The sequence below is a fragment of the Pyrgilauda ruficollis genome, unplaced genomic scaffold, assembly GCF_017590135.1.
Source record: "Pyrgilauda ruficollis isolate IOZ18807 unplaced genomic scaffold, ASM1759013v1 scaffold23, whole genome shotgun sequence".
In the NCBI taxonomy this organism is placed as follows: Eukaryota; Metazoa; Chordata; class Aves; order Passeriformes; family Passeridae; genus Pyrgilauda; species Pyrgilauda ruficollis.
In genome coordinates this window covers 9942019-9964948 of record NW_024522539.1, presented here as the reverse complement: position 1 = coordinate 9964948, position 22930 = coordinate 9942019, and the positions used below count along the sequence as shown (strand labels likewise).

At 40.4% G+C, this 22930-nt stretch overlaps 1 protein-coding gene across 1 annotated transcript in view; it reads right to left on the bottom strand.

Moving 5' to 3' along the window:
- FBN1 (fibrillin 1) overlaps positions 1–22930 on the bottom strand; it is a 144800-nt gene that overhangs the window by 3016 nt on the left and 118854 nt on the right. Inside the window, exons 44-64 of the mRNA XM_041469038.1 lie at positions 22227–22352; positions 21354–21476; positions 18409–18534; positions 17590–17706; positions 17118–17246; positions 16733–16852; positions 16161–16286; positions 14055–14204; positions 12603–12668; positions 11784–11900; positions 11305–11424; positions 9567–9689; positions 9010–9141; positions 8335–8460; positions 7577–7783; positions 6881–7006; positions 6549–6671; positions 5526–5642; positions 4637–4765; positions 3685–3804; positions 216–447 (exon numbers count right to left, since the gene is read on the bottom strand). Of these exons, the coding sequence (XP_041324972.1) occupies positions 216–447; positions 3685–3804; positions 4637–4765; positions 5526–5642; positions 6549–6671; positions 6881–7006; positions 7577–7783; positions 8335–8460; positions 9010–9141; positions 9567–9689; positions 11305–11424; positions 11784–11900; positions 12603–12668; positions 14055–14204; positions 16161–16286; positions 16733–16852; positions 17118–17246; positions 17590–17706; positions 18409–18534; positions 21354–21476; positions 22227–22352 (2755 nt within the window). The remainder of the gene's footprint in view (positions 1–215; positions 448–3684; positions 3805–4636; positions 4766–5525; positions 5643–6548; positions 6672–6880; positions 7007–7576; positions 7784–8334; positions 8461–9009; positions 9142–9566; positions 9690–11304; positions 11425–11783; positions 11901–12602; positions 12669–14054; positions 14205–16160; positions 16287–16732; positions 16853–17117; positions 17247–17589; positions 17707–18408; positions 18535–21353; positions 21477–22226; positions 22353–22930) is intronic.

The window sequence follows — 22930 nt, the reverse complement described above, 5'->3', positions numbered from 1 at the left end:
ATTAAACCCCTCCCTTTCCATGGTTATCCTTCCCCATCCTCCCCTCCCTGCTCCAATCTCCAAAATCAGTAGGTGCATCCAACTCTTGAGCACCTTCCCAATCCTATCCCTCGTTATTTGCTGACAATCCCCCTTGTTCTGCTGCTCCACCCTGCTAAGAAAGGAGTGGACTATGTCCCCTTGGTATCTGTTAGTTTAAAATGAGAATCCCTTACCCTTGTCCTATTCTGAAGTAACCAGGTGGGCATCCACAGACGTAGCCACCTTCAGTGTTTGAACAACCATAACTGCATGGGGCTTGTGCAGAACCGCATTCATTGATATCTTGGCAACCTCCACTAAACTGCTCATACTGAAATCCAGTAGGGCACATACATTTATAGCTTCCCAAAGTATTGTGGCAGGATGCTCCTCCACAAATGTGTGCACTGAGACATTCGTTTTCATCTGGAAAAGAAGCAGAATACACCATGTTAACTTTTACCCAGGAACAGTCCAGCCTACCCCTTGTACAGGTTGTGCTCGGCTGAATGTGCTGCCACCTCAGATGGACACAGACAACTGGGCTTGTCCTTCCTCTTGGCTGGGGCAGTGCTCCCTGGGAGATGACTACAACCCCACAACAGCAACACTGGGGCTGCTCTACAGAAGATATTTCATGCCATGTCAGGTCATGCTCTGGAGAGCAGCGAAACAGAGAAGATAGTTTTTTTTTTTTTTCCAGAAATAACTGAGAAGAATAAAACATTGTACAGCCTGGTCAAGTAATCCCTTGTTCATAGTGCTATTCAACATTAAAGGAAAAAGAGTAAGGAATCAACCTCTGACACTTTTTCCAGGCATTGAAAATACCTCCCTAAACACTTACCTTTAAATATTAGACATAGGTAAAATACGGGAAGTGGTAAAGTAAAAATAAAAGCAGCTATAGATACAAAAGACTGCTATATTCTGAACCAGTTCTTTCCCAAACTTCCTAAGGGTGGCACTGTAGGAGTTTCAGGTCAGTTCAGGCTTATTTACTGAAAATGGCTACTTTTTGAAATGAAGCTGGTCTGATTTTTGATGTCTGATGTGGCAAATTGCTTCAAAAAGTTCTGAACATTATTGTTCCCCATTTTCTGTGATAAATGTAAGTGTGTATGTGTGTGCACACATAAGAAACTTCTTTTGGGAAGTACAGAGCAGTATCTCTGACCTCAACTTCCAGGTTACAGGAGAACAAGTAGTAAGTCAGAGCATTATTGTCTTTTTCCAAACAATGTGGCTCTTTGTTCTTTGTTTAAAAGCAATGTCTTTGCTTCTTGCAGCCTGATTCACGATGTGGTGTACTGTGGAAGTGCCTGGGCAGGAGATGCAGTCACAGACAGCACAAGACATGGGAGGAACCAAAGCATTCTTCAGTGATTATCTAAATGTGTTGCAGCAACATAAAAAATCCCTGAACGATTCATTAAATAGGCTAAAAAAGACACAAACTGTTTGCAGAGTTGGGATTGCCAAGGAATATGAAGGAATTGTCACGGAAAAACCTAGTACATGGATTCTTCCCCTGTGGCACACCCAGGAGATCCAGATAAGTATCTTAAGAATATACAGCTATAGACAGTACAACGTGGAGACCACAAGGTACTAAAACCTGGGGCTGAATCCTGTGTTCCCAAAACCTGTAAGGTTTGTCATTAACTCAGAGAGATGTTTCAGTGTTTCTCACACCTCAGAGGAACCATACCAACATCATAAATGCTTGTTTGGGCCACAGAAGTTACTGCACCAAGAGCAGATATGCTCACTTCACCATGCTCCACAGTGGCAAGAAAGGGGACACTAGTGAGATTAATTCCCATGTTTTGGTTGAGTGTCAAAAAAAAAAAAATGAAGAAAAAGAAAAAAAAGTTTTGGGACCCACAGACTGCACAAGCTGTGCTGTCAGGCACCAGCCTTGCTCCCCTGTGCTCTGTAACACACAGCTCTGTCATGCTCAGCTTCAGCAGGAAGGAGAAATGCCACGAGGACACAGGGACCCAAACCTCCTTTCCTGCAGCTTTGAATTTCTGCCTGGACTGCCCCATGTCCAAGAAGGTGGAAGTACTGGCTGAGTCTTGCCCCAGGCATGGCCCTCAAGAATTTTCCCTGTTGAATTTTCTGGTGGACCACTATTTTTGGTGCGAAGGCTGGCAACTTCCTTTCAGAGGGGCAAATACTCACTGCTTGTGCATTTTGAAACTGGTATTCCCTGTATAAATCTAAACAGTAGTCAATGGCCTCAAAAGCTGGAATATCAGTGTACACCTGGTTTGGAAATACACTTAGTTAGATGTTTTCACCCAGAAAGACCTGGAAACAGCCAAGATGTTTCACAAAACTCAGCACTGCACTTTTTTCAGATTTCGCAGTGTCCTCCAGCAGCCAGACATGACAGTGCTGGTTTCTTGGGGGATTTTTATCCTCCTGCAGATTAAATTCTAATTTAACCCTAAACTCTGCTAATTGAATTAATGTTCAAAACCCCCATATGTTTGTGTTCCCTCCTTGTTCCTTGTATGTTACAGGCATAGAGTGCTAGGGCAAAGCAAATGTCACAGCAAGGCCTGCATATAAATGTCAGGAGGTTTGGTAAGCACAATTAAAAGCAGAAACCTCCCTGGAGCACCACAGTGATAACAAGACAAGGCATTTCTATCTTTTTGAGAGCAAAGAAAGCCAAACAAAAAGTTATAAAGCTCTTTGTTCTCAAAGAGGTCATCAAACACAACTCTGGGTATCCACACAAGGCTAGCTTGCATGCAGCCCATTAAATGTGATGGAAACTGCACATAACTGTCACTGGAGGAAAAATGATTACTGTTTCTCTTGTTTGAATATGCTGCATGCTACACTGCTGAAACAGAGGCTTTTCCCATGATTGCTGCACAGGCAGCCCCATCTATGAGGGCTCAGATATTTGGTACAGCTACAAAGTTTAGATAGGGAAGAAAGAGACATTTAATTTACCAGTGTATTTACTTATGAACATAAACTTACAAGCACTAGCATTTGTTAATTATATCCAGAATTGTCCTGTAAGCACTCACTCTAAACTGTATCCCAAAGCTTCAAGGAAACACCTTTAGACAGAGCTGCAGGTTTGCTCAAATATAACAAATAGTTAATTCTGTACAGAGGAGGGACTTAAACACAGCAGCCTTCCTGTAGTTGTTGTAAGAATGACAAAAGCACAGATCAAGTAGGATTTTAATGGAATTTGAAATTCTTGGAGCCAGAAGTTGAATTTTACGATTTAACAATCCAAAGTTGTAGTTCTGAGAGTGCCAGGCTCAATCCACCATCCACTCTTGGACAGGACCTTTGTCCAAGCAGAGACCATTGCAGAGCTGAGAAAGATTTCCTTTGTTCAGACCACAAAATACATGAGCAACACAAGTTTCCTCAAAGTCAATACAACCTCTAGCATTCTCAAGGAGAGCTTTGTGCTTAAGCACTTCTTGAACCAGGACATGGATTACTGTGTCCTTCATATCCACTCTGCCTTCACAGGAGACCACACTTGAAATGAACCTCTGCTGAGCTTAGCAAATTATAATCAGAAAAGAAAGTATGGCAAACTGCACCATTGCCCTTCACTTCCTGCTGCTAACTAAAGTAACATGCATTTTAATGTATGAATTTACAAAAGTGACTTGCCAACACATTGGTTCCACTGGTAATGCTGGAGATATCCTTGTGGGCAGCTGCACCTGTATCCTCCAATTATATTTTGGCAGCCATGCTGACACCGGTGGTTACCATCACATTCATCGACATCTAAAAGGGTGAAACACACTCTGAGTTTTGGGAGAGAAGCTCAAATTATGCTGTATTTGGAAAACATGTTACAAATAATCATATATATTCATTTATCATATCTATATATGTGTATATATATATATATATTATATATTTCATGATCTTCCAAAAACCTGGCCACTATGGGCCCCTTTGGGTTGGGATTTGTGGCTCCACAGCAAGTAATGTAGGGCTGAAAACCATGGAAAGCTCTCACATTCAGCAAAAATGCTCAGTTTTTGCATTCTGCTGTGAAGCAGACAGGAGAAAGCCATTTGTATAGGGGATCCCTAATGCCTTCCCAAGGGTCCCAGAGCCACAGCAGACAGACCCTTGCTTTTACCCAGGTATCCAACCCAAAATTCCCAGGATACTTCTTTTCAAAACAACCCAAGCTCTGTCCCAGGAGAAGGCTCTAAGGACCCAGAGGAATAAGTCTGCAGCCCTTGAACTCTCTCTTTAGCGGGTCACCTTGGAGATGCAAGACTTCCTGTCCTTGAATCCCTCAGAAATCCATGCAGGATTCAAAAGAGGTTCACTGAACTTACAACACTTAAACTAAAACATTCCAGGCTACATCTCCTCAGAAAATATCTGTCCAGCTCTTTAGAATCCCACAATATATCCAGTTTTTCTGGCCCATGAAGAGAAATACTGCCTTGTTGCTGAATTTCTGTACTCCCCCCTCACTTCAACCTACACATGCTTGCTTTTGCAGATTTTGGTGCTTACTCCTTTGGGTGACAGTATGGTTGAAAGATTATTAAGGAAGCAAGAGAAGGCCAAGTCCAATGCACTGTGTTGTACCCACCTTCACAGCTCTGCCCAGTTTGATCAAGTGAGAAGCCACGTTGACACTCACAAACAAAACTTCCTGGTGTGTTTTGGCAAATGCCCTTTGCCCCACAAAGACTGATCTCAGTAGCACACTCGTTGTTGTCTGAGGGAAAGCAAAGCTCGGTGTTAGTTTGTAGTTGTCATTTCAAAGCTGATATTTTGCTATTATGCTAATGATGAAGGGGTTGTGGCAGGAGGTAAAGGCACATCAGTAACACAGGTGTCCCACTGCCCTCCCAGGTTCTCACTTTGCATTACAGGAAAGTTTACACTGCCTTCTTTTGAATTTGGAAACACAAAAGTAATTGGAAGGGAAACTTCATTTTCTTCACCAAAATATGAACTTTGAAGTTTTGGTCTCCAAACACCTGCAAATTCACGCCAATACCACGGGATCATCAAACTGGCACATAGACAGGATCCTGCTTGCAGAGCAGAAAGTATGTTTTGCAGGAGGAACCAGTTTAGTTTAACATTTCCATGACCCAATGGGTATGTGATCAGAGGACAAGTGCAGAAATGTATATTTCATAGCTGTTTCAAGAAGCCCTGACATGATCTCAATGAGCTACAAAAAAGAAAAACAGAACTAATTTTGCTCAATGCCTAAGAAAGAGTAAGGCAAGAATTAAAAAGTGGTGTTTGTACTGGCTGGTTCTTGCAAGTGCAAAATTCAAAGACATTATGAAAGCAAAGAAAGGTAGGAAGAGGCCTCTTTGCACCTCTGGGGTGATTAGGATCAGAATCTGGCTTATGTTTCCATTTGATTCCTCAGGACAATGATTTTACCTCCTTGCTACTTTGCTTCTGGAGTAAGGGTCAATAATAAATCCCAAATCTATCTACTTCCCCATGTCACCTACCAATGCAGGCTGTATGGTGCTGAGTGAATCCAGGAGGACATTTGCAAGTGAATCCCCCAATAGTGTTGACACAAAGGAACTGGCAGTTGTGCTGCTTTGTTGCACATTCATCAAGATCTAAAAAAACCAAGAAAATATCTTTCAATTATATTCCCTGGACTCAGAAATAAGTGATTACAAATAACTAACAGCAAATAAAGCCTTTTGAATTTACATCTCACTTTACACACTAGTTCCCATTTCCTCTTACATGAAGCCCCACATTTAATGAATGGGACTGTGGAGCTACACAGTGTTCATGCTAACAGTGAATTACAGACACCACTCTCATTTGTCTGAAAGCTCCTGTGATGTAATAACTGTCTGCTCAGCCAATAAATGGGAAGTCACCATCTTCATGAGATCTGCAGACTGGAAAATGGCCTTGCACTGAAGCACATTACTCCAAAAGAAATATTGAAATGCTAACAACAAAGTACACCGTCGTTTTCCATGCCAAACTTGGAATCGCTGCTCTAATTTGTGTGGTTTTAATCAAATCTTAGTTACCAAGACACATAAATGTACGGAATTCTAAAGAATTCCAAAATCTCTCCTGCACTACTGTGCCTTATCCAGCAAAAGCAGTAGGTAAAAATTCTGTTGATGCTGAGGTATGCACTGCAAACCACGGTCACCTTTGCATCCAATAAAATTAATTTATCATTGAATGATATTTCTTAAACCATGATATGGCTTAAAAAAGCTTACCAAAATAAGAACAATCATATATATTATTAATTACAAAATATTTTAAGATCAGCTGCCATCAACCTGCAAAAATTCCTGTCGATCTGTTGTTCAACCAAATTAACAAGGAATTAACTGAAATACCAGCTCCATCCTGTGCAGGCCACTTCCACTGTCTGTAGTGGAAATACTCACATGAATCAAGGAGAGAGATTTGCATCATTTAAATGTCCTTGCAATTATTTTTGTCTGTGAAACACAGTTTCTGCAGTAAATTTTTTTCTTGATTTTTACCTTTGCAGCTTCTCCCATCTTCTTGCAGGATGTATCCTTTTGGACATGAACACTGGTAGCTCCCCTCTGTGTTTTTGCAGATGAAATTGCAAGGTTTTGGAGACTCATTGCATTCATTCAAATCTACAAGAAGCAAAAACAGATACCTCAGTGCTGGTAATCAAGATTTGTGATGTTTTACAAAATGTTCAGGATAGATCAGAAGGAAATCCAAATTCCCAAAGCATATAACAAGTTACTTTTTATTTTCTCATTTTTCAAAACCTATTTCCTTCTTCAAGCCCTCTCTTAATAATAAACTTTATATAGAAACACCACAATGTAAAACCTACCAACGCAAAGAGTGCCAGTGACATCTGTAGTATAGCCCAGATTGCAAAGACAATGGTAAGTTCCCCTCTCATTGATGCACTCCCCATTGCGGCAGACATCATGAATAACCTTGCACTCATCAATATCTGCAATTAAACAAGGGTTAGTTATCAATGGAACAAAACTGATTTTGTACAGCTTCAAGAGATTCTTGTGACTTGACACAGAGAAACCTACACCACACATAAATAACTACAAAAAATAGTGAAATATTGCACAGATTTAAGGAGAAATAGTAAGTGGAAAAATAAGGAATGGAGCATTAATCTTTCTTATGCAGTGAACAAGCTGTAAGTGGGAGGGAACAACTGAAGCTGATCATGTATCAGCCTTCCCAAATCAAACATCCCTTTGCCTCTCAACGTGTGCCTGCAACACACCCAAATGTGAGATGCAAATTCCCATTTGAGTGCAGGTCAGTCAACCAGGACATAAAGCAAGTATCTGTCAAGGTGGGATGATGCCTCATCATCCAGGGCCTTTGGCTGTGCACCCTCCTCCCAAAGGACTATACTCTGTCAACACGAAACATCTCAGAAAATTTCAGCTGATATCCAAAACATTTAGGACATTACAGTGTTCAAATATGCAAAAAGAGAGTTTGTAATTTATCACTTAATTTGGCATTGTCTAAAAGATCATTTAATGAGAAGTACCTGCTCCACTGGATGTGTATCCTCGGCCATGAGGGCAAAGCTTCTTGAAGGCCACGGTGCCTGGGAAGGGACAGACCTCACAGTTCTGCCCCCAGCCTCGGCCACCGTCACAGCAGCATTCAGACTTGGTGACAGCGTTCCTGTTGCTCGATCCGATTTGGCACATACTTTGTAAGACTTCAGTGAAGCAGTAGCCTTCCCTGTTGTCTGGAAGACAAATTGTGCATCACAGAGAATCCTACTGGTGAATTCCAGAGGGTCATGAGATATTTGGAATTTAGTCAGAAATATAACAGAAAGGGCATACTTCACCCTGAGACTGTAGAACTGAGAGTGAAAGACTACCAGCAGTAAGAACAAGAGAATGACATCTAAGGGAAACAAAGACAAGACATTCAGCAAAAGATGGAAGACAAGAAAATACCATATGCTTATAAAAATATATGTTTCTGTTTGAACCTAGAGAAAAAGGACTGGCTGAAAATCAGGATCAAAGAAATGTCAGAGCAGTTCCTGGCTGACTGAAACCATGGAACAGTCAGCTTTCATAGCACATCACCCCAGCTGGACTGACTCAGGGAGGGATATGGTGAGCATAGGAAGAAGGAACTTGCAGGAGGACACCTACATACAGGGCCCCTTCCCAAAGGCATGTAAATTCAAGAGTGTGTTTTCTCACCATACATTTGTAAGTTTAATTGCAGCTCTCATTGCAGCTATTCAAGTGACAGCTCATTCAGGTGTAAATTGGGACTTACCAAGGCACTCGTCCTGGGTGTCGCTGACCGTGAATCCCTCGTTGCACTCACACCTGTAACTCCCCACTGTGTTCACACAACGGCCGTTCTCACAGAGCCCAGGCTTGGTCTGACATTCATTCTCATCTGCATTTTTGAAATTTTATGACAAAAATCAAGTCCATTATTAGATTAATGTAGGTAAGAGGTTGGTATGGAACCCTTAAACTTCAATTTTTTTCTTATCTGTTAAAGTTTCTTTTGTTCAATTTTTGCTCACAATTCTTATACATATTATATCTGCAGTAAATTCCTTACTGGTTTTCAAAATTTTTCATAGTTACAGCTGCACTTCTGAATGCCATCCAAGGTTTAAAAAAAATTCAGATCTATTCTCATTCCTGCTAGCAGAGATAAACAAACCTACAGCAACCAACCCAAATCCTCACCTTCTTCCCTCAGAGCATTCAGCTGCAGCAGTACAAACTGACACCCACACGCAGATTTTCTACTTACTACCCACAGATGTGTACACCTGAACAGCAAAACCAAGCCTGTATAGCACCAACAGATCCATTACACAAGTAGTTGTGCAATTCTGCCCTTGAGTTTCTTAGCACTTCATAAAATCCAAAATTTTTAGTCCTGCTGAGGAACTGTGTATTTCAAGAGCTTCAACACTTCAGTGTCACTTACCTATACAGCCTTCCCCATCTGGTCTGCGCTGATAACCAGGCCCACAGATACACATGTAGGTGCCAATTAGGTTTTTGCATTCCATCTGTTTTGAGTCACAGTCATGAATTCCTTCTTCACACTCATTCTGATCTAAAACACAAGGTTTAGACTTTATTATATAGAGACATGATCCTGGAAATTCCCAATAGTAAATTCTGACTTTGGAATCTCTATCATAATCAAACCCTACACATACATTTATTGTTCTAAACCAACCATAAAATATACTAGCCTTGAGCAAATTGGTTTCTCCCAAATGCCCACTTTTAGGGCAAGACAAAACTGTATCATCTGATATGACCTCACTTTAGGCAGATGTATAAATTTACTGGCAGGACAGGCCTAGTACAATCAAGTGCATAATGCAAACCATAGAATTTCATCCCAAATTCTTTCTGACTCAGTTACTTCCTGGGATTAAAACTCTGGCCCAATAGTGCAGTGAGTCAGAGCCCTGCCCCTGCAGGAGCTGAAATCATTATCTCAGAACTGTGAGAGTCTGGTAGGAGCTTTACCTCTGCACATCCTCCGGTCCTCCCGCAGAACGTACCCCCCGGGGCACTTGCACTCGTAGGATCCAAAGGTGTTCACGCAGCGGAAAGCGCAGAGCAGAGGGTTCTGAATGCACTCATTCACATCTGCATTTGGGACGACAAGGACCAAGGGGGGAGGGAAACACTTGTGTAAAACCCAGCAGACTTGAGTGCACAGGCTTTAGGTACAGGCAATACCACAGACCCCAGTTTACCGAGGATTGGATTTTAATAGCTGGGGACCCTTGGTTCTACTTTTCATGGATTTCTGTGAGGAGCAGGCACCAGACATGCCAGGATGTTTGCACAGCTACCTGAAGTTTCAATAAGTTCAACAGCAGGCAGCCAATGGAAATAATTTCCAGATCCACGCTGCCAAAATACTTGCTCAGTTAAAACTGTATCTTTTCCACACCTAAGTTTGTTTTTTGGCAGTTTTTTTGATTGGTTATTTAAATTCTACATGCACTAATTCAGATTCTTCATAAACTGAATTCCATAAAACAATATCCTTACTAGAAACATTATTTTGAAGTGCATTTACATACAAAATGCCTGGACTACTTGAATAATTACTGCTATATGGTGATGTTTATGCACTCAGCTAGCTCCTCCTCTGCAATTTGAGCTTTTACCCAAATTCCACAGAGAAGCAAATGAAGCTCTAACTGTATGTAAAAATAATGCAATCTGATGCAAAAATAGTTTCATTCTTTTGTATGGGCTTGCAAAGAAATAGATTGTGGCAGATAATTTAGGAACAGCTGTGTCAAGTCAGAGGACAGTGTCAGAACATCCTAGGACATTCTCCTCTCCCTGGCTGTAACAGGAGATGAATATTAAAAACCTCATACCATGTATGCAGAGATCTTTCCCCTGATACAGCCTCTCAGTTTAAGGACTCCACAGCCAAAAGCCACAACCAAACTATCAAGCTTAACTTCCACTGATGGATTCCCCCACAAATTTGTATAATCTCTTTCTGGGTCAATTTATACTTGCGGCCTTGCTAATATTCTGCAGCAAAGGATTCCACAACTTAAATAAGTACCATGCATATAAAAATATTTGCTTTGGTTTGTCTAACATGGTCCCTCTGTTTCTGGTACCTTTACCACTTTTGGCTTTATAAAATCATATATCTCTTCAACCACATTTTCCACACTGAAAAATTCTAATTTATTTTTCTTCTATAGCTCTGATCTTCCTTACTTCTCTTTGTGCATTTTCAAATCTTAATTTTTGAAATGAGACACAAAGCAGGAAAAATATTCAACCTAGTGGTACCATGGTAATTGTTGAGTACTGTATTTTTACTTTCCCGTTTGTTCCCTGTTTCTTCCCTAACTCACTCAAGCAGCCCATTTCCTATCTTCATCATGCACCGTGAGTCTCTTCACCCAAGGACATAGGCAAAAACTACACACAAAGTAAGCAGCACTTCAGGGAACTGTTCTGAAGAGACTGCACCCCAATACGCTCCTCTCTGGGCAGTCCCTCAGTAGATATCACCCACAAGTCTGTCCACCCCAGCTCCAGTCAGAAAAACATACTACAGTTCAAGGTGGATACAGGAAGGAGGAGCCCATTTTCCCATTTCAGATAAAGAGATGTTATTGCAAGTGTCCATATTTTATTTTTAAAGCTGCTTTACCCTCCTCAGCTGTTTTCAGAATCAGGGAACACAATTACAACAGTCCTTAGGACACAGGAGTCTCACCTTCACAGGTCATCATTGGCCCAGGCTCAAATCCTTCTACACAGGTGCATTCAAAGCCTCCTATCACATTCCTGCAAGTTCCATTTCCACATGGGTTTCCAACAGCACATTCATCAGTATCTGCAAGTAGTTAGACCAAGGCAAGAATACATGGTTATACTCAACCAAAATGATAAAATGTCCATGTTGTTGATGTACAACCAGAAAAACAGAAAATGCAAGAACTCACTTAAAGTACTGAATTAGAACCACAGACTCCTAAAATAATTTGGGATTGCTAGAGGCTATCTGGGTTAAACATTCAGCCAGAGCAGGGCCAACTTGAAGCAGATTGCTCAGGCCCTGCCCTGGCAGGTTTTAAGCACTAGCAGGGATGAAGACTCCAAAATGTTAGACTAAAACAACCCCACTGCCCCTTAATGCCATACCTAGCAACTCAGGAAGATCTTTAAAATGGAAGCTGGAACTGCTGTACTTACCCACACATTCTGCTCCTTGTAGGATGTAACCATACGGACATTCACAGCGGAAAGACCCATCTGTGTTGATACACTGCCCAAATTTACAGTTATCAGGATCAAGGCACTCATCCACATCTTAACCAGAAATACAAACAACACAGTAAGTGCAACTGGCTTCATGTGCTTTCAGACTTCTCTCAAAGAACAAGTGTTCTGGCAAGAAATATTTCTGAGATCACAAAAAATACTAATATTTAAATTCTGACATATTAGGATTAGGGCACAGAATTTGTTTTGCAGGCCAGCTTTCAGAATGCAGAAAAGAAACTGATTCTAAATGTCAGATATAAACATCTCTAACTGGGGATACAGGGAAAGCAGCAGATATGAAAAGCAGTAGTCATCCAGTGCTCCTTAAATGCAAACTTTTGCCAATAAGGCTGAAGTGCTGTTTGTCTTGGGAGAGAACAGAATGTACTGAAGGGATCTAGGAAACCGTGGTTTGCACTTCTGGAGGATTAAAACCATTTACTGTAAACAGGCTACACATATTGTATAAGAAAAGACAAGTATGCTATGTGACATTAGATCCATTCTCTAGATCCTACATAAGTTTCCAGCTCTAAAAGAAGTTTTATTTCTTATATTTGAGATATTCAAGCTGGAATTTGAAATCAGTATGAAAAATTGGGGAAGATAAAAGGTATGGAAGTTTCCACAATTCATGGCTTTGGAAAATAGTGGCAGGGGTGTTATTCTCAATTGAAATGGAGAATGGCTTATGGGTGGAAAAGGGACACTGATGTAAAAGTGGCACCATGCAGTTCAGGCACTTACCCAGCCTTGCATCACCAGGTCCAACAAGAATGCCAATTCCAAATGGACAAATCTGTCTGAATGCCTCTGAAAAAAAACCCATAAAAATCAAACCACATGTTAAAGTCTATCTTGGCAGTCAGCATTCTGCACAAAGTACCTGGAACCACTGCTACCAGCTCATCCTCCTCATGTTCAGGTCCAGAAAAAAAGTATGTTAATATATAAACTTGTCATCTTATATTCATGCAAAAACTGTATGTTTATTTTACATTTAATCTGATCTCCTGCATGCATAAGTACAAAATCCTGTGAATAATTAGCAGTATTTAACTTCCTTAAGAAACAAACTAATGCAGCATTTCTATTTCAGAAGTATCAGTAGTATTTTTTCTGTTATAAAAGTAAAATTTCCCATATTTTTTGAAGAAGGCATAATTTAATCCAGACTATTTTAAAGCTATTTAGATAGCTTTTCTTAAAGCTATCTTAAAGCTATTTCTTTTTTAAAAGATGAGAAAAGGGACTTTGATATGCTTTGGGAGAGTTTGGAATGTGAAAAATATAGATGCTGACACTTCAAGGAAATGCTGCAACACAAGCTGTGCTTTTCAACTGACTTTGGTTCACATGGTCCACGTCAATGGAATGAGACATGCACAGGCAATAGGCCTAGGAGGAATATTGCAACTGGCACTTATAATTCTCCCTGCTAACCTCAGCTTTTGTGAGGATTTTCTGCAAAAAATCTACATGACTAATGAATGAAATGAACTGCAATCATGTATTGCTGAAACCAGTAATGCTGTTAACCGCATTTGTCAGCACGAATTACAGTCCGTTCAGCAAATTGCACCACCATGCTACAGAGGCCTGTTGAGTTGCTTGATGTTGAGTTACTCAGTCTTAAAAAGGATACTAACAAAGGAAAGTGTTTCTTCAGCAATGGTCCTTTCCTTCCTCAAGGCCTGTATTTTGTTATGCCCTGCTATTTTTGCAAGTCATTCACATTGATAAGATTGCAAATTTACATTTTCTTAATAACAAAATTCAGATGCAGATCCAGTTTAACTGTGTGGGGTTTTATTTTAATTAGATTTCATATTTATGGCACCTCTTCCTATACTTATTTATAATTAGAAGAAATGCATTTTTGTCTTGCAGGAAATGCTACTCAAAGGCTATCAAGGACCTACTTGCTGCTTTCCAATTCCTGTATGTGATATCTCAACAGCAAAATACCCAGCACCTAAACACTGTAACAAATCTACAAGCAAAGAAGGAATATGTTTGATATCTGACTATCCAAGGGACATGTTTTTTAGACTGCAATGGCATCTACTTTACAGAGATCTATGACAATTACTAGGGTTAAACACTTTTAGAAAACTATTTTTCAAAATTCCTTCTAATAAGAATCCCAATCTCCTTTCCGCTCAGAGAGGCCGTGTGGTCAGCTAGTCAATAACTCACCATCTGCTTCCTCTGGGCAGAGCTCACAGGGATCTCCCCATCCCTGCCCCTTTAGGGCACAGCAACACTCTTGTTTGGAGTGGTTTCGGGACTTTGGGACAGAACACTTCCCATCTTCAAACTTGGTAAAGCAGTAGCTCACTCTCAGATCTGCACAGAGAAAAAAAAATGTTATGAGCAGTTAGAGTAACCTTGGTACAATTTTCACTTTGAGGTGTTACCTGCAAAATTACAGGATACACACCACCAAAACACCCAACTTCCATCTAGCTCTGTTAATAGAGACCATCATTGTCTCTGACTGTGGAAGATTTGAATAAGGAGGGAAGCCCCCTCCCTCATTAAAGAAAAGCTATGGAACAGTTTCCTACTTCAGTATGGAAAAGCAAGGGGTTTCCTCTTTGGTCCAGCAGAAATATACTGTCCTCTTATCCTCACTCCTCTTTGAAAAAATGGAATATTGCCTCATGAATTTTTGTTCAACTAGTAAGAATCACTCAAGTCAAGAGATTTTCATCAACTTGCAATGACAATATTGTGTAGTGCTAAAATGAGAGGCAATTTTCAACAGCCCTTTCCTTCCTCATTCTTCCGGAGGTACACACAAACAAAGCAAACTCTCCCTGTGGCACCACATTTTATTCCCTGAAGCTGGGTAACCAGGATGCTGGACAGGACTGAGATCACAGACCACAAGCATCCAGCAGGAAGGGAGCTGGCAGCTCTCTGTGCTGGCAGGGGGACAGCAGCAGGGCAGTTCTGGAAGCAGCTGCTCATCCAGTTTTCCGGCTGCAGCATCAATGCTGGGCAATGTCCAGGTTTTAACAAAGTCCTAGGTAATGGGAAGTTTTAAACAAAACTTTGCTTGGCCTGAGATATTTGAAAAAAGAACAGTCCCCTTTAGGGGATAGAGAGAAGCCCTTTTGAAATTCATACACAAGTGTGCACTTTCCTCTGACATTGTGTGGAACAGTGGCCTGTCTTAAAAAAGTAGAAGATTGGGCTGCATTCTTTTTAGGATTTTGTTTCTTGGTGAGTTTTTGTGATTTTTTTTCTTCGTACCTGAAGAAAAGAAAACTCTCAGACTGAAGAAACTTCATTTATACAAGCTACATAAACACAGCTAAAACATGCTTTCTTGATGTTGAGTGAAGTAACTGTGCCAAACTGCATGGTGGTTTGAAGACTTGGATGAATGTTTACTGCAGGTTGGATTCATTTTTACCAAAACCACAATTTCATTTAGCCCACTGTGAAGGGAAGAACTCGCTATGGTGTCAACATGCATCACTGCTCTGTGCCAAGCAAAACTACAGAGGTCCTTATAAAGGTCTTACTCATCAGTGGCTCCCACTGTGCACAGTGTATAAGACATTTAATGCTGTATCTATTTAATAATTTCCAAAGCCTTTAAAGTAACTCTCTTCCTAATTTGTTGTGCTTGTTCTTTATACACAAAATAAACTAACCTGTGGCTTTTAATTACTAGATATTTAGCTTCTAGCATCTCATCTGTTAGTGCCCATGTTTAGGCTCTGAACTGTGTATGAAGTAATCCGGAAGCCAAATGACACTTCAGATTTCCCTAAGCAGATGGGTACTAATTGGCCACACAACATTTTTTGCAAATTTTTTCCAACAATCTTTTTTTCCACCCATGTTTGCAGAGAGGATCAGCATTTAACAAGTGTTATGGTGAATATGGTAAGTGCTAAGGAGAGCCTTAAAACCAGAAATGCCGCCTTGAGTCTCCTGCCTGTATTCATGCTTCATCTCTGTGTCTTGTTGCTGTCGACCAAGAGTCCACGTAGCCCCAACATTTCTTCCAGGGGTGCAAGAGAGGATTTCAGGAAAACATAATTTCTTTGCTTAACCTGGTGCATTTAACATTAACTTCACCCCTTTTATTGCAATGTTCTGTTTAATGAAAAACAGATGTTAGGGCAAGACAGAACCTGGCCCCAGCTACAGAATTATCATGTTTTCCCTATGAAAAACACTGTCTGAGTCCAGAGCTTTCTTGCTGTATTAGAAACAGCTCGCTAAAAAGGCTTTTATGAAACAGCAAACAAATTTTGAAATGCCAGAAAATAGGATTGAACTTACCTTGGCATCGCCTTCCTGTGGAAGACAATACAAAGCCTTCTGGACACAGACATTTGAAACTGCCTGGGGTGTTGCTGCATGTGCCCAGGGCACAAATTTCTGGCTGTTCCACACACTCATCAATGTCTGTAAGAAAAATAATTAAAGAGATGAGAAACAATAATATTTACACTGGCAGCTGTACTACATAATGGGCAATCTTACATCATCACTGATGTCTATCATATTTGACGAACAAAAAAGCCCAAAAAAAGAACAGAAACAGGAAGCAGTAACCCAAGTGCAAAATCCACAGTTAGTTTTCAAATCCTCAGGTAGTGGGTAAACTTCAGCAATGTCCCACCAAGGAAACAGCCTGGGATTATATTTTTCTAGGGCTCAGAGCAAGTAGTTCTGGTTCAAACAAATGTTGGAGACCTTTTCTAGGAAGTGAGAGACTTACTAGTGGCTACAGTTCAGAGTTGTACACTGCCACAAAAGACTAAACATTACTCACATTTAAATGTAAAGGAAATAGGTAACAATTGTGAGCAGCTAAAAAAGAGACAGAGGAAGAATTGTTCTGTACATACCTTCACATTTGTCATTCTGCAGGATGTATCCAGGAGGACAGATACATCTGAATGAGCCATCCAAGTTCTGGCATGTGCCTGGGGAGCATTTTCCAGGCTCCAGTGCACACTCATTAATATCTAGAAGAAAAGAAAGACAATTTATTTGAGGTAATTGCTGTTAACTCAATAAATCTCTGACTGAGGCCACTTTAATTTTGATTCCATCAAACTGAAGGTGGAACTTTTCAGGAGTGGGAGGAGTCATCTTCTTGTCCTCTTGTCATTGTTTCCTTCTTGGTACAATGATGGCAGTGTGGCAGTTCTCTCCGACCCCACTGTTTCACTAAGCATATCTGCTCAAGGTTTGCTGCACTTTTTTTCAACCCTAAAAGAAAGCACTCACCAACACAAGTCCTTCCATCCAGAGCCACCTCATAGCCATCATTGCAGAGACACTGGAAGGACCCAATGGTGTTCACACACTGGCCATTTCTGCAGAGCATTCCATTTCCACTTGCACACTCATCCACATCTAGGACGAAGAACATTGAAAGATGTCAGAAACATTAGCAACAATGGAAACTGGGTAAGCGAGATTTCTGTTTCCACCACATCAACAAAGTAACTGATAACACAATCCTGTTTCAAAAGCAAGTGGGAAGAAATTACTATATTATAAAATTGTCAGAACAGGAGTGGAACCCAAATGTTCCTGTATCTTGTGCCAGAATTCAAGTGGCTCTAGAAAAGTGAGCAATGCATAATCAAGGAGGCCTTTTGCGACTGACAAAATAGGGTTACTTAATGGTACTTATGGTACTTTTATTAGAAGTAGGAAGGCTCAGGAGCATGTGCCTGTGCTCAGCACTCCTCACCTATGCAGTCATTGTTGTGTGAGAGGATGAAGCCCAGGTTGCAGCGGCAGTTGAAGGAGCCAATAGTGTTCCTGCAGGTTCCGTTGCCACAGGCATCTCTCTCGCACTCATTAATATCTACGAAGGAACAGGAGAGAAATAACCCACTGCCACCACACTGAACAGAAGGGAAAAGCTCTCAGAAAGAAGATTTTGCATACATTTTCATACTTGATATTAACAGCTACAAAAATAATCAAGGGTCCAACAGTCATTTACTTTACTTTGGCTCCTATATCACCCTTCCCAAAGTGTAAGCTATCTTTAATAGCAAGTATTCAGAAATCTCAATTTGTTCATACAACACACAACTGACAGCTGTGAATGGGTTAAATACAAAATTCCCTTGTTAATGAAGATACCTATTTCCGAAAAAGATTTTTTCTGGCAATAAATCTACCCTTCATTCACTCTATTAACAAGTAGGCCATATATAACTGTTGCATTGCAATATTAATCTATTAAATTTCTTCCCTAAAGGAATAAATGAAACAAGATGCTCCAGAAAATTCTAAGAAGAATGAACTATTTTCTTCAAAAATGAAAGCATTAGCAGTTCATTAGTCAGGATGTGAATTTTAAAGGTTGACTCTACTTTAATGAGATGGTTTTCATTCAGTATCAACTTTTTATCATCTCTAATGGCCAGTTTTGCACCTTTTTCTCATGGTAAATGGCTCACAATCTCAGATATTGTAATGCAACTCCTTATTACAGAGGGGACAGACTTAGTAACTATTTTAATGAAAGCCTAAGTTCAGTTTAATTTGATGTACTTGCCTATACACATTGTCCTGTCATCATTGGTTTTGAATCCATTGTGACAAATGCAGTAGAAACTTCCAACAGTGTCAATACACTGCCCATGGCTGCAGATATTGGGAATTTCTTGACATTCATTCCGATCTGAAAACACAGAGGAGCACTGAAAGTTAAGGCTTCTAAACTACAAGGCTGGAAAGATGCATTAGCAGCAGCCAAGACAGTATCCAGTGCATGGCCTAACTGAAAACAGTATTTTTAATTTATTAATGACAAAAACATTACCAAGTAAATCCCAGAAAATGGGCTTATTTGCATGTAAATTACCTCTTCCAGTATTCGTGGACCTGGAAAAAATTAGCATAAAAATCATATTTAGCAACCTCAAATTCTTGCTGGAGGTAAAGCATATCACCATGGCTTTGAAAAGCAGAAGTAATGACACAAGACTGGAAAGGGTCTGAGTCTGAGGGCTCTATATAGCCTCCTCTATATGAGGGCTGCAGGAGATATGAAAGAGGCATATGAAATACAGGTTGCATTATTCTCATGAAAGCAGCTACTTGCATTTAGCCACATTTGATTGTAGCACAAATTGAGTGATCAACTCATGGAAATCAACAGATCAGAAAGGAGAATGAAGACCACACTTTTCTCACTAGGTTTAGAGAGAGAAAAAAGGCACTGGATTTATCAACTCATCGTGCAGAGAGAAAACAGGCACAATACACATGTTGCAGCATCCATGAAATGTGGTGATCCTATAAACTGGACAGAGCTCAAACAGCAAGAAGAGTTACTGCTCTATGGAGTCAGGGGAGATTTTGTATAATTCTGCAGAGAAGAAGGAGAGCTCTCCTGCCAGCATGTGACTGCTGCCTTACAACAGCAGGGCATCTCTTATACTTGTTCAATAGCCAACTGCTTCCTGCTACTCTCCTTAGAAATGCTTTCAGGCAGATCCCAGGATTCTATCAATAGTAAATGAAATAAAATGTTAACAAACAAAATGTTTGCTCTCTGGCATAGTTTTTTCCATGACAAATGAGAAAAATCAAATGAGGTGTTTCTGTTGACCTCATCACCACCAAGAGCTGGTTTGATTCAATATACTTCCTTCCTTCCTATGCTGCAGCTCCAAAATATGAGAACTGAGGTGCCGTCATGAGCTTGTATTAAAACTGATTAGGCTCTAGTGCTCAGTAATTTTCCTTTCTATGCAATCTAAGCCAAGCAGATGCAGTTTCTCAGCAAACCATCCCTAGGTTGTTGCAAAAGTAAGAGTCCAGTTGTTCCTAATTGCAAAGAATTTAAGGTATCCAAATTAATTTCCTGCCTCTTCCTGCACTGTACTTGCACAGGGACAATCATGGACGATCCTGACAGCCCCATCCCCAGGACCTCTGCACATCCCATGGGGCTGTGAGGAACTCTGGATGAGACTGCACTGAGGACCAAGCTCTCCCAATGCTATTGAAGATAGCACTGCTAACTACAGTTTAAAGGAGGCAGAAGGAAAGCCAATGCTGTCTTAAAAACTCCTAATCTTCAGCTCAGGAGAGCAGAGACAAAAGAAAATCTATGACTCTCTGGTGCTTTGTGGGCAAATGAATAGTCATGTGAAAAACTAATTTATAAGAAAAACTATTTAGTTGACCACAATAGAGAGCACAAGAAGAATGCTGTCTTGAAGGTAAGATAAATGCAGTACTCCTAGTACTAGTGGCTGTTATGTACTGGGTTTGACTCAATAGCACAAAAACTACAGGGGTGTGACAGTTTTCCATGCAGTAGCATGGCTGATCCAATACTGCAAGGTGCTTACCCCTCTCTGCTCCCAGCAGAGTGGTTGGGAATTTCCTTCCTTTGCTGGATCACGTACTTTATCAACCACTTTTATTTTTACTCTAATTGTGTAACTTTATTTTCACCACATATAAAATAAGAGCAAAATACAGGGAAGTGTTACTATTTGTGCCAATTCATCTTTGGAATTGTAACCCATATCAGAACCTTCCCTTGCTCTTCCTGTACTCCTGTAATGAACCCTTAACGACAACAATTACATTAGGAACATATTGAATATTTACATGTACCACTGCATAGCTTAACAAAGCAAAGTTTTAGTTCTCATAGTAGTGTTCTGATTTCCCCTACACCCTTTTCCCACAAGGGTCACATGAAACAATGAAAAACTGCACTGCAGGGAAAAGTGCACTTCCTAAAACTCAAGAACTGAGAAGCAAAAACCCAAGGATAATGTTACTAGCTTCCGTTGTAATTCTTATTTTGTTCAGAAATGTATATAGTACATAATATGCACAGCAGCTTGTCCCACTGCAGTCTTTAAAATCTCAGCAATTCCTCAAGTAAGTAACTAACTTGAATGCCTCTCTGGACTAAGATATTGTAAGAAAAAACAAACAGATTAGAAAAGTTCAGTCCCACTCAGTGAGTATTTAAAAATAATGTTACGGGTCCTGTTAAAATCTGTATCAAAGTTAGGAAATGCAACAATAAGATTTCAAGTTAGTTATTGCATACAGGCAAGCAGATAAGTCTATCTTATCAACAGAGGCTCCAGCAGCAAGCAGGGAATTATTTGTAAAAACACAAGTGGAAAATAAATTGCTAAAACACATATAGAAAATCATAATGAAAATCAGAAAATACAGAAAGGTAGTGCATCAAATGGTCTTCCCTTCCTAGACATTTCAAGGGCTAAAGAAAAATGCTTATATTTGTTGGGATAAAATGAAATCACCTACTTAGGTTCTTAACTCCCACTTACACATCCATAGGATGGGCCTGGAATTACCTCAGTGTTTATGGGATGCCCTAAAAGACTTTAAGAGAAGAGTTCCTGAAGCTCATATCATCTAAAATACCAGCTTTCTGGAGAGGAGAGATGTTTTTCCAAGGCCTTTAACAGCCCTCAGCCTGCAGCCCTGCCAGGCACTCACCAGTGCAGCGCCCCGTGGATGTGAACCTGTAGCCCGGTTTGCAGTCGCAGCGGTAGCTCCCAGCTGTGTTCACACACTCTGCGTTCTGCTGGCAAACTGGTCCGTTCTGGCATTCATCAATGTCTGTCCAGACAAAGAGGAAGTTGAGTTTTATAGTAAGCTGGCAGTGGAAAGATGTCAAAGGCATACTTTTTTAGCATGCAGGTATTAATTAGTAGCTTTCAATGTAAACACCGTCACAAAGCTTTGGGCAAAAAAATTTTGATCAATTTTCCTTACTTCAGGTGCTGCAAAAGGAGAATTTTACCCTCCCAGAAATGTAATTGGTTTTCACTTAGAAGCAGCATACAGAAGAACCATTTACTCAAAGCTCTCAGTGCCTTGCCTGCAGCACCCATTGTCATCAGCAGTCATAACACACAGCAGAGAATGACAGCAACTCATATGCTACCTTCAGTTTCTTCATTAAACTGACTAATACAATGTTAGGGAATGTTTACACTAGAAATAAACAACCATCTGTTTATATTTTTTACAAAAATATTTGTTCCATCAGAAAAAAAGTATTTTGGAATTAAAAAATAATTGTGCGCATGATCTGACTCAATACTACTGTTTTCTTTCTTGGCTTTACTGTCAAATGTGAAAAAAAACCAAACCCATTACTTCCCAGGACAGCTGACTCATGTGCCTTCAAGCCTTAGATGTCTGACAGAAAATGTGGTATTTTCTATGCAAAAGAATTCAAAATGTCTGAATTAACACAGACTTATTACACTGACAGCAGTATTTTCTCCTCATTAAGGATGCCTTCAAGGCACTGATTTGGCAGTGTCTGAAACACCATTCTACTGAATGAGAGGAGCACTCTACCTTCACAGATCAGGAGCTTGTCATTGTAGAAGAAACCCACAGGACACTCGCACCGGAAGCTGCCAACCATGTTTATACAGATCCCATTTTCACACACTCCAGGAATCTCTCTGCATTCATCAATATCTGCAAGAATAATTTTTTTTTTAATACTTGTACTGAGAACTTCATGGAAGCTTCTGCTACAAAGTATGTCCTTATGCATTTACCTTTAAGATAATTATCAAACATAATGCAAGCATCAGAATGTTCCCAACTGAACAGTGAGGGAGTCACTCCAAACTGTGGAAATTTAGGTATTTCCTGTTTTCTCAGGTTCTGACTCTTCTCTGTACTGAAGGTATATTCTGCTACAGAGGGATACAGAGGAAGACATGTCCTTCCTCATGTCTCCCACCCACAGCCCTGATGAACCCCATCACCTTCCCAAGTGCCACACTGGAGTCATTGGGAAGAGCCACTCAGAGAGACAATGGACCTGTCTTTGGTTTAACACAGGAGAGCGTGACTGAATGCAAACACTCATCAGAATTAGTTTTGCACTGTTTTACCCTGGTTAATCTGAAAAGACTTTCGGAGTTTTATGTAACAGTTTGAAAGTGCCAATGACACAGGTAACATCTGAAGTGCTGCCAACATGCTATTAACTGATTGATTAAGCCAGGCAGCCAGGGCTTGCCAATGCTTTATATACACTCCAGTTA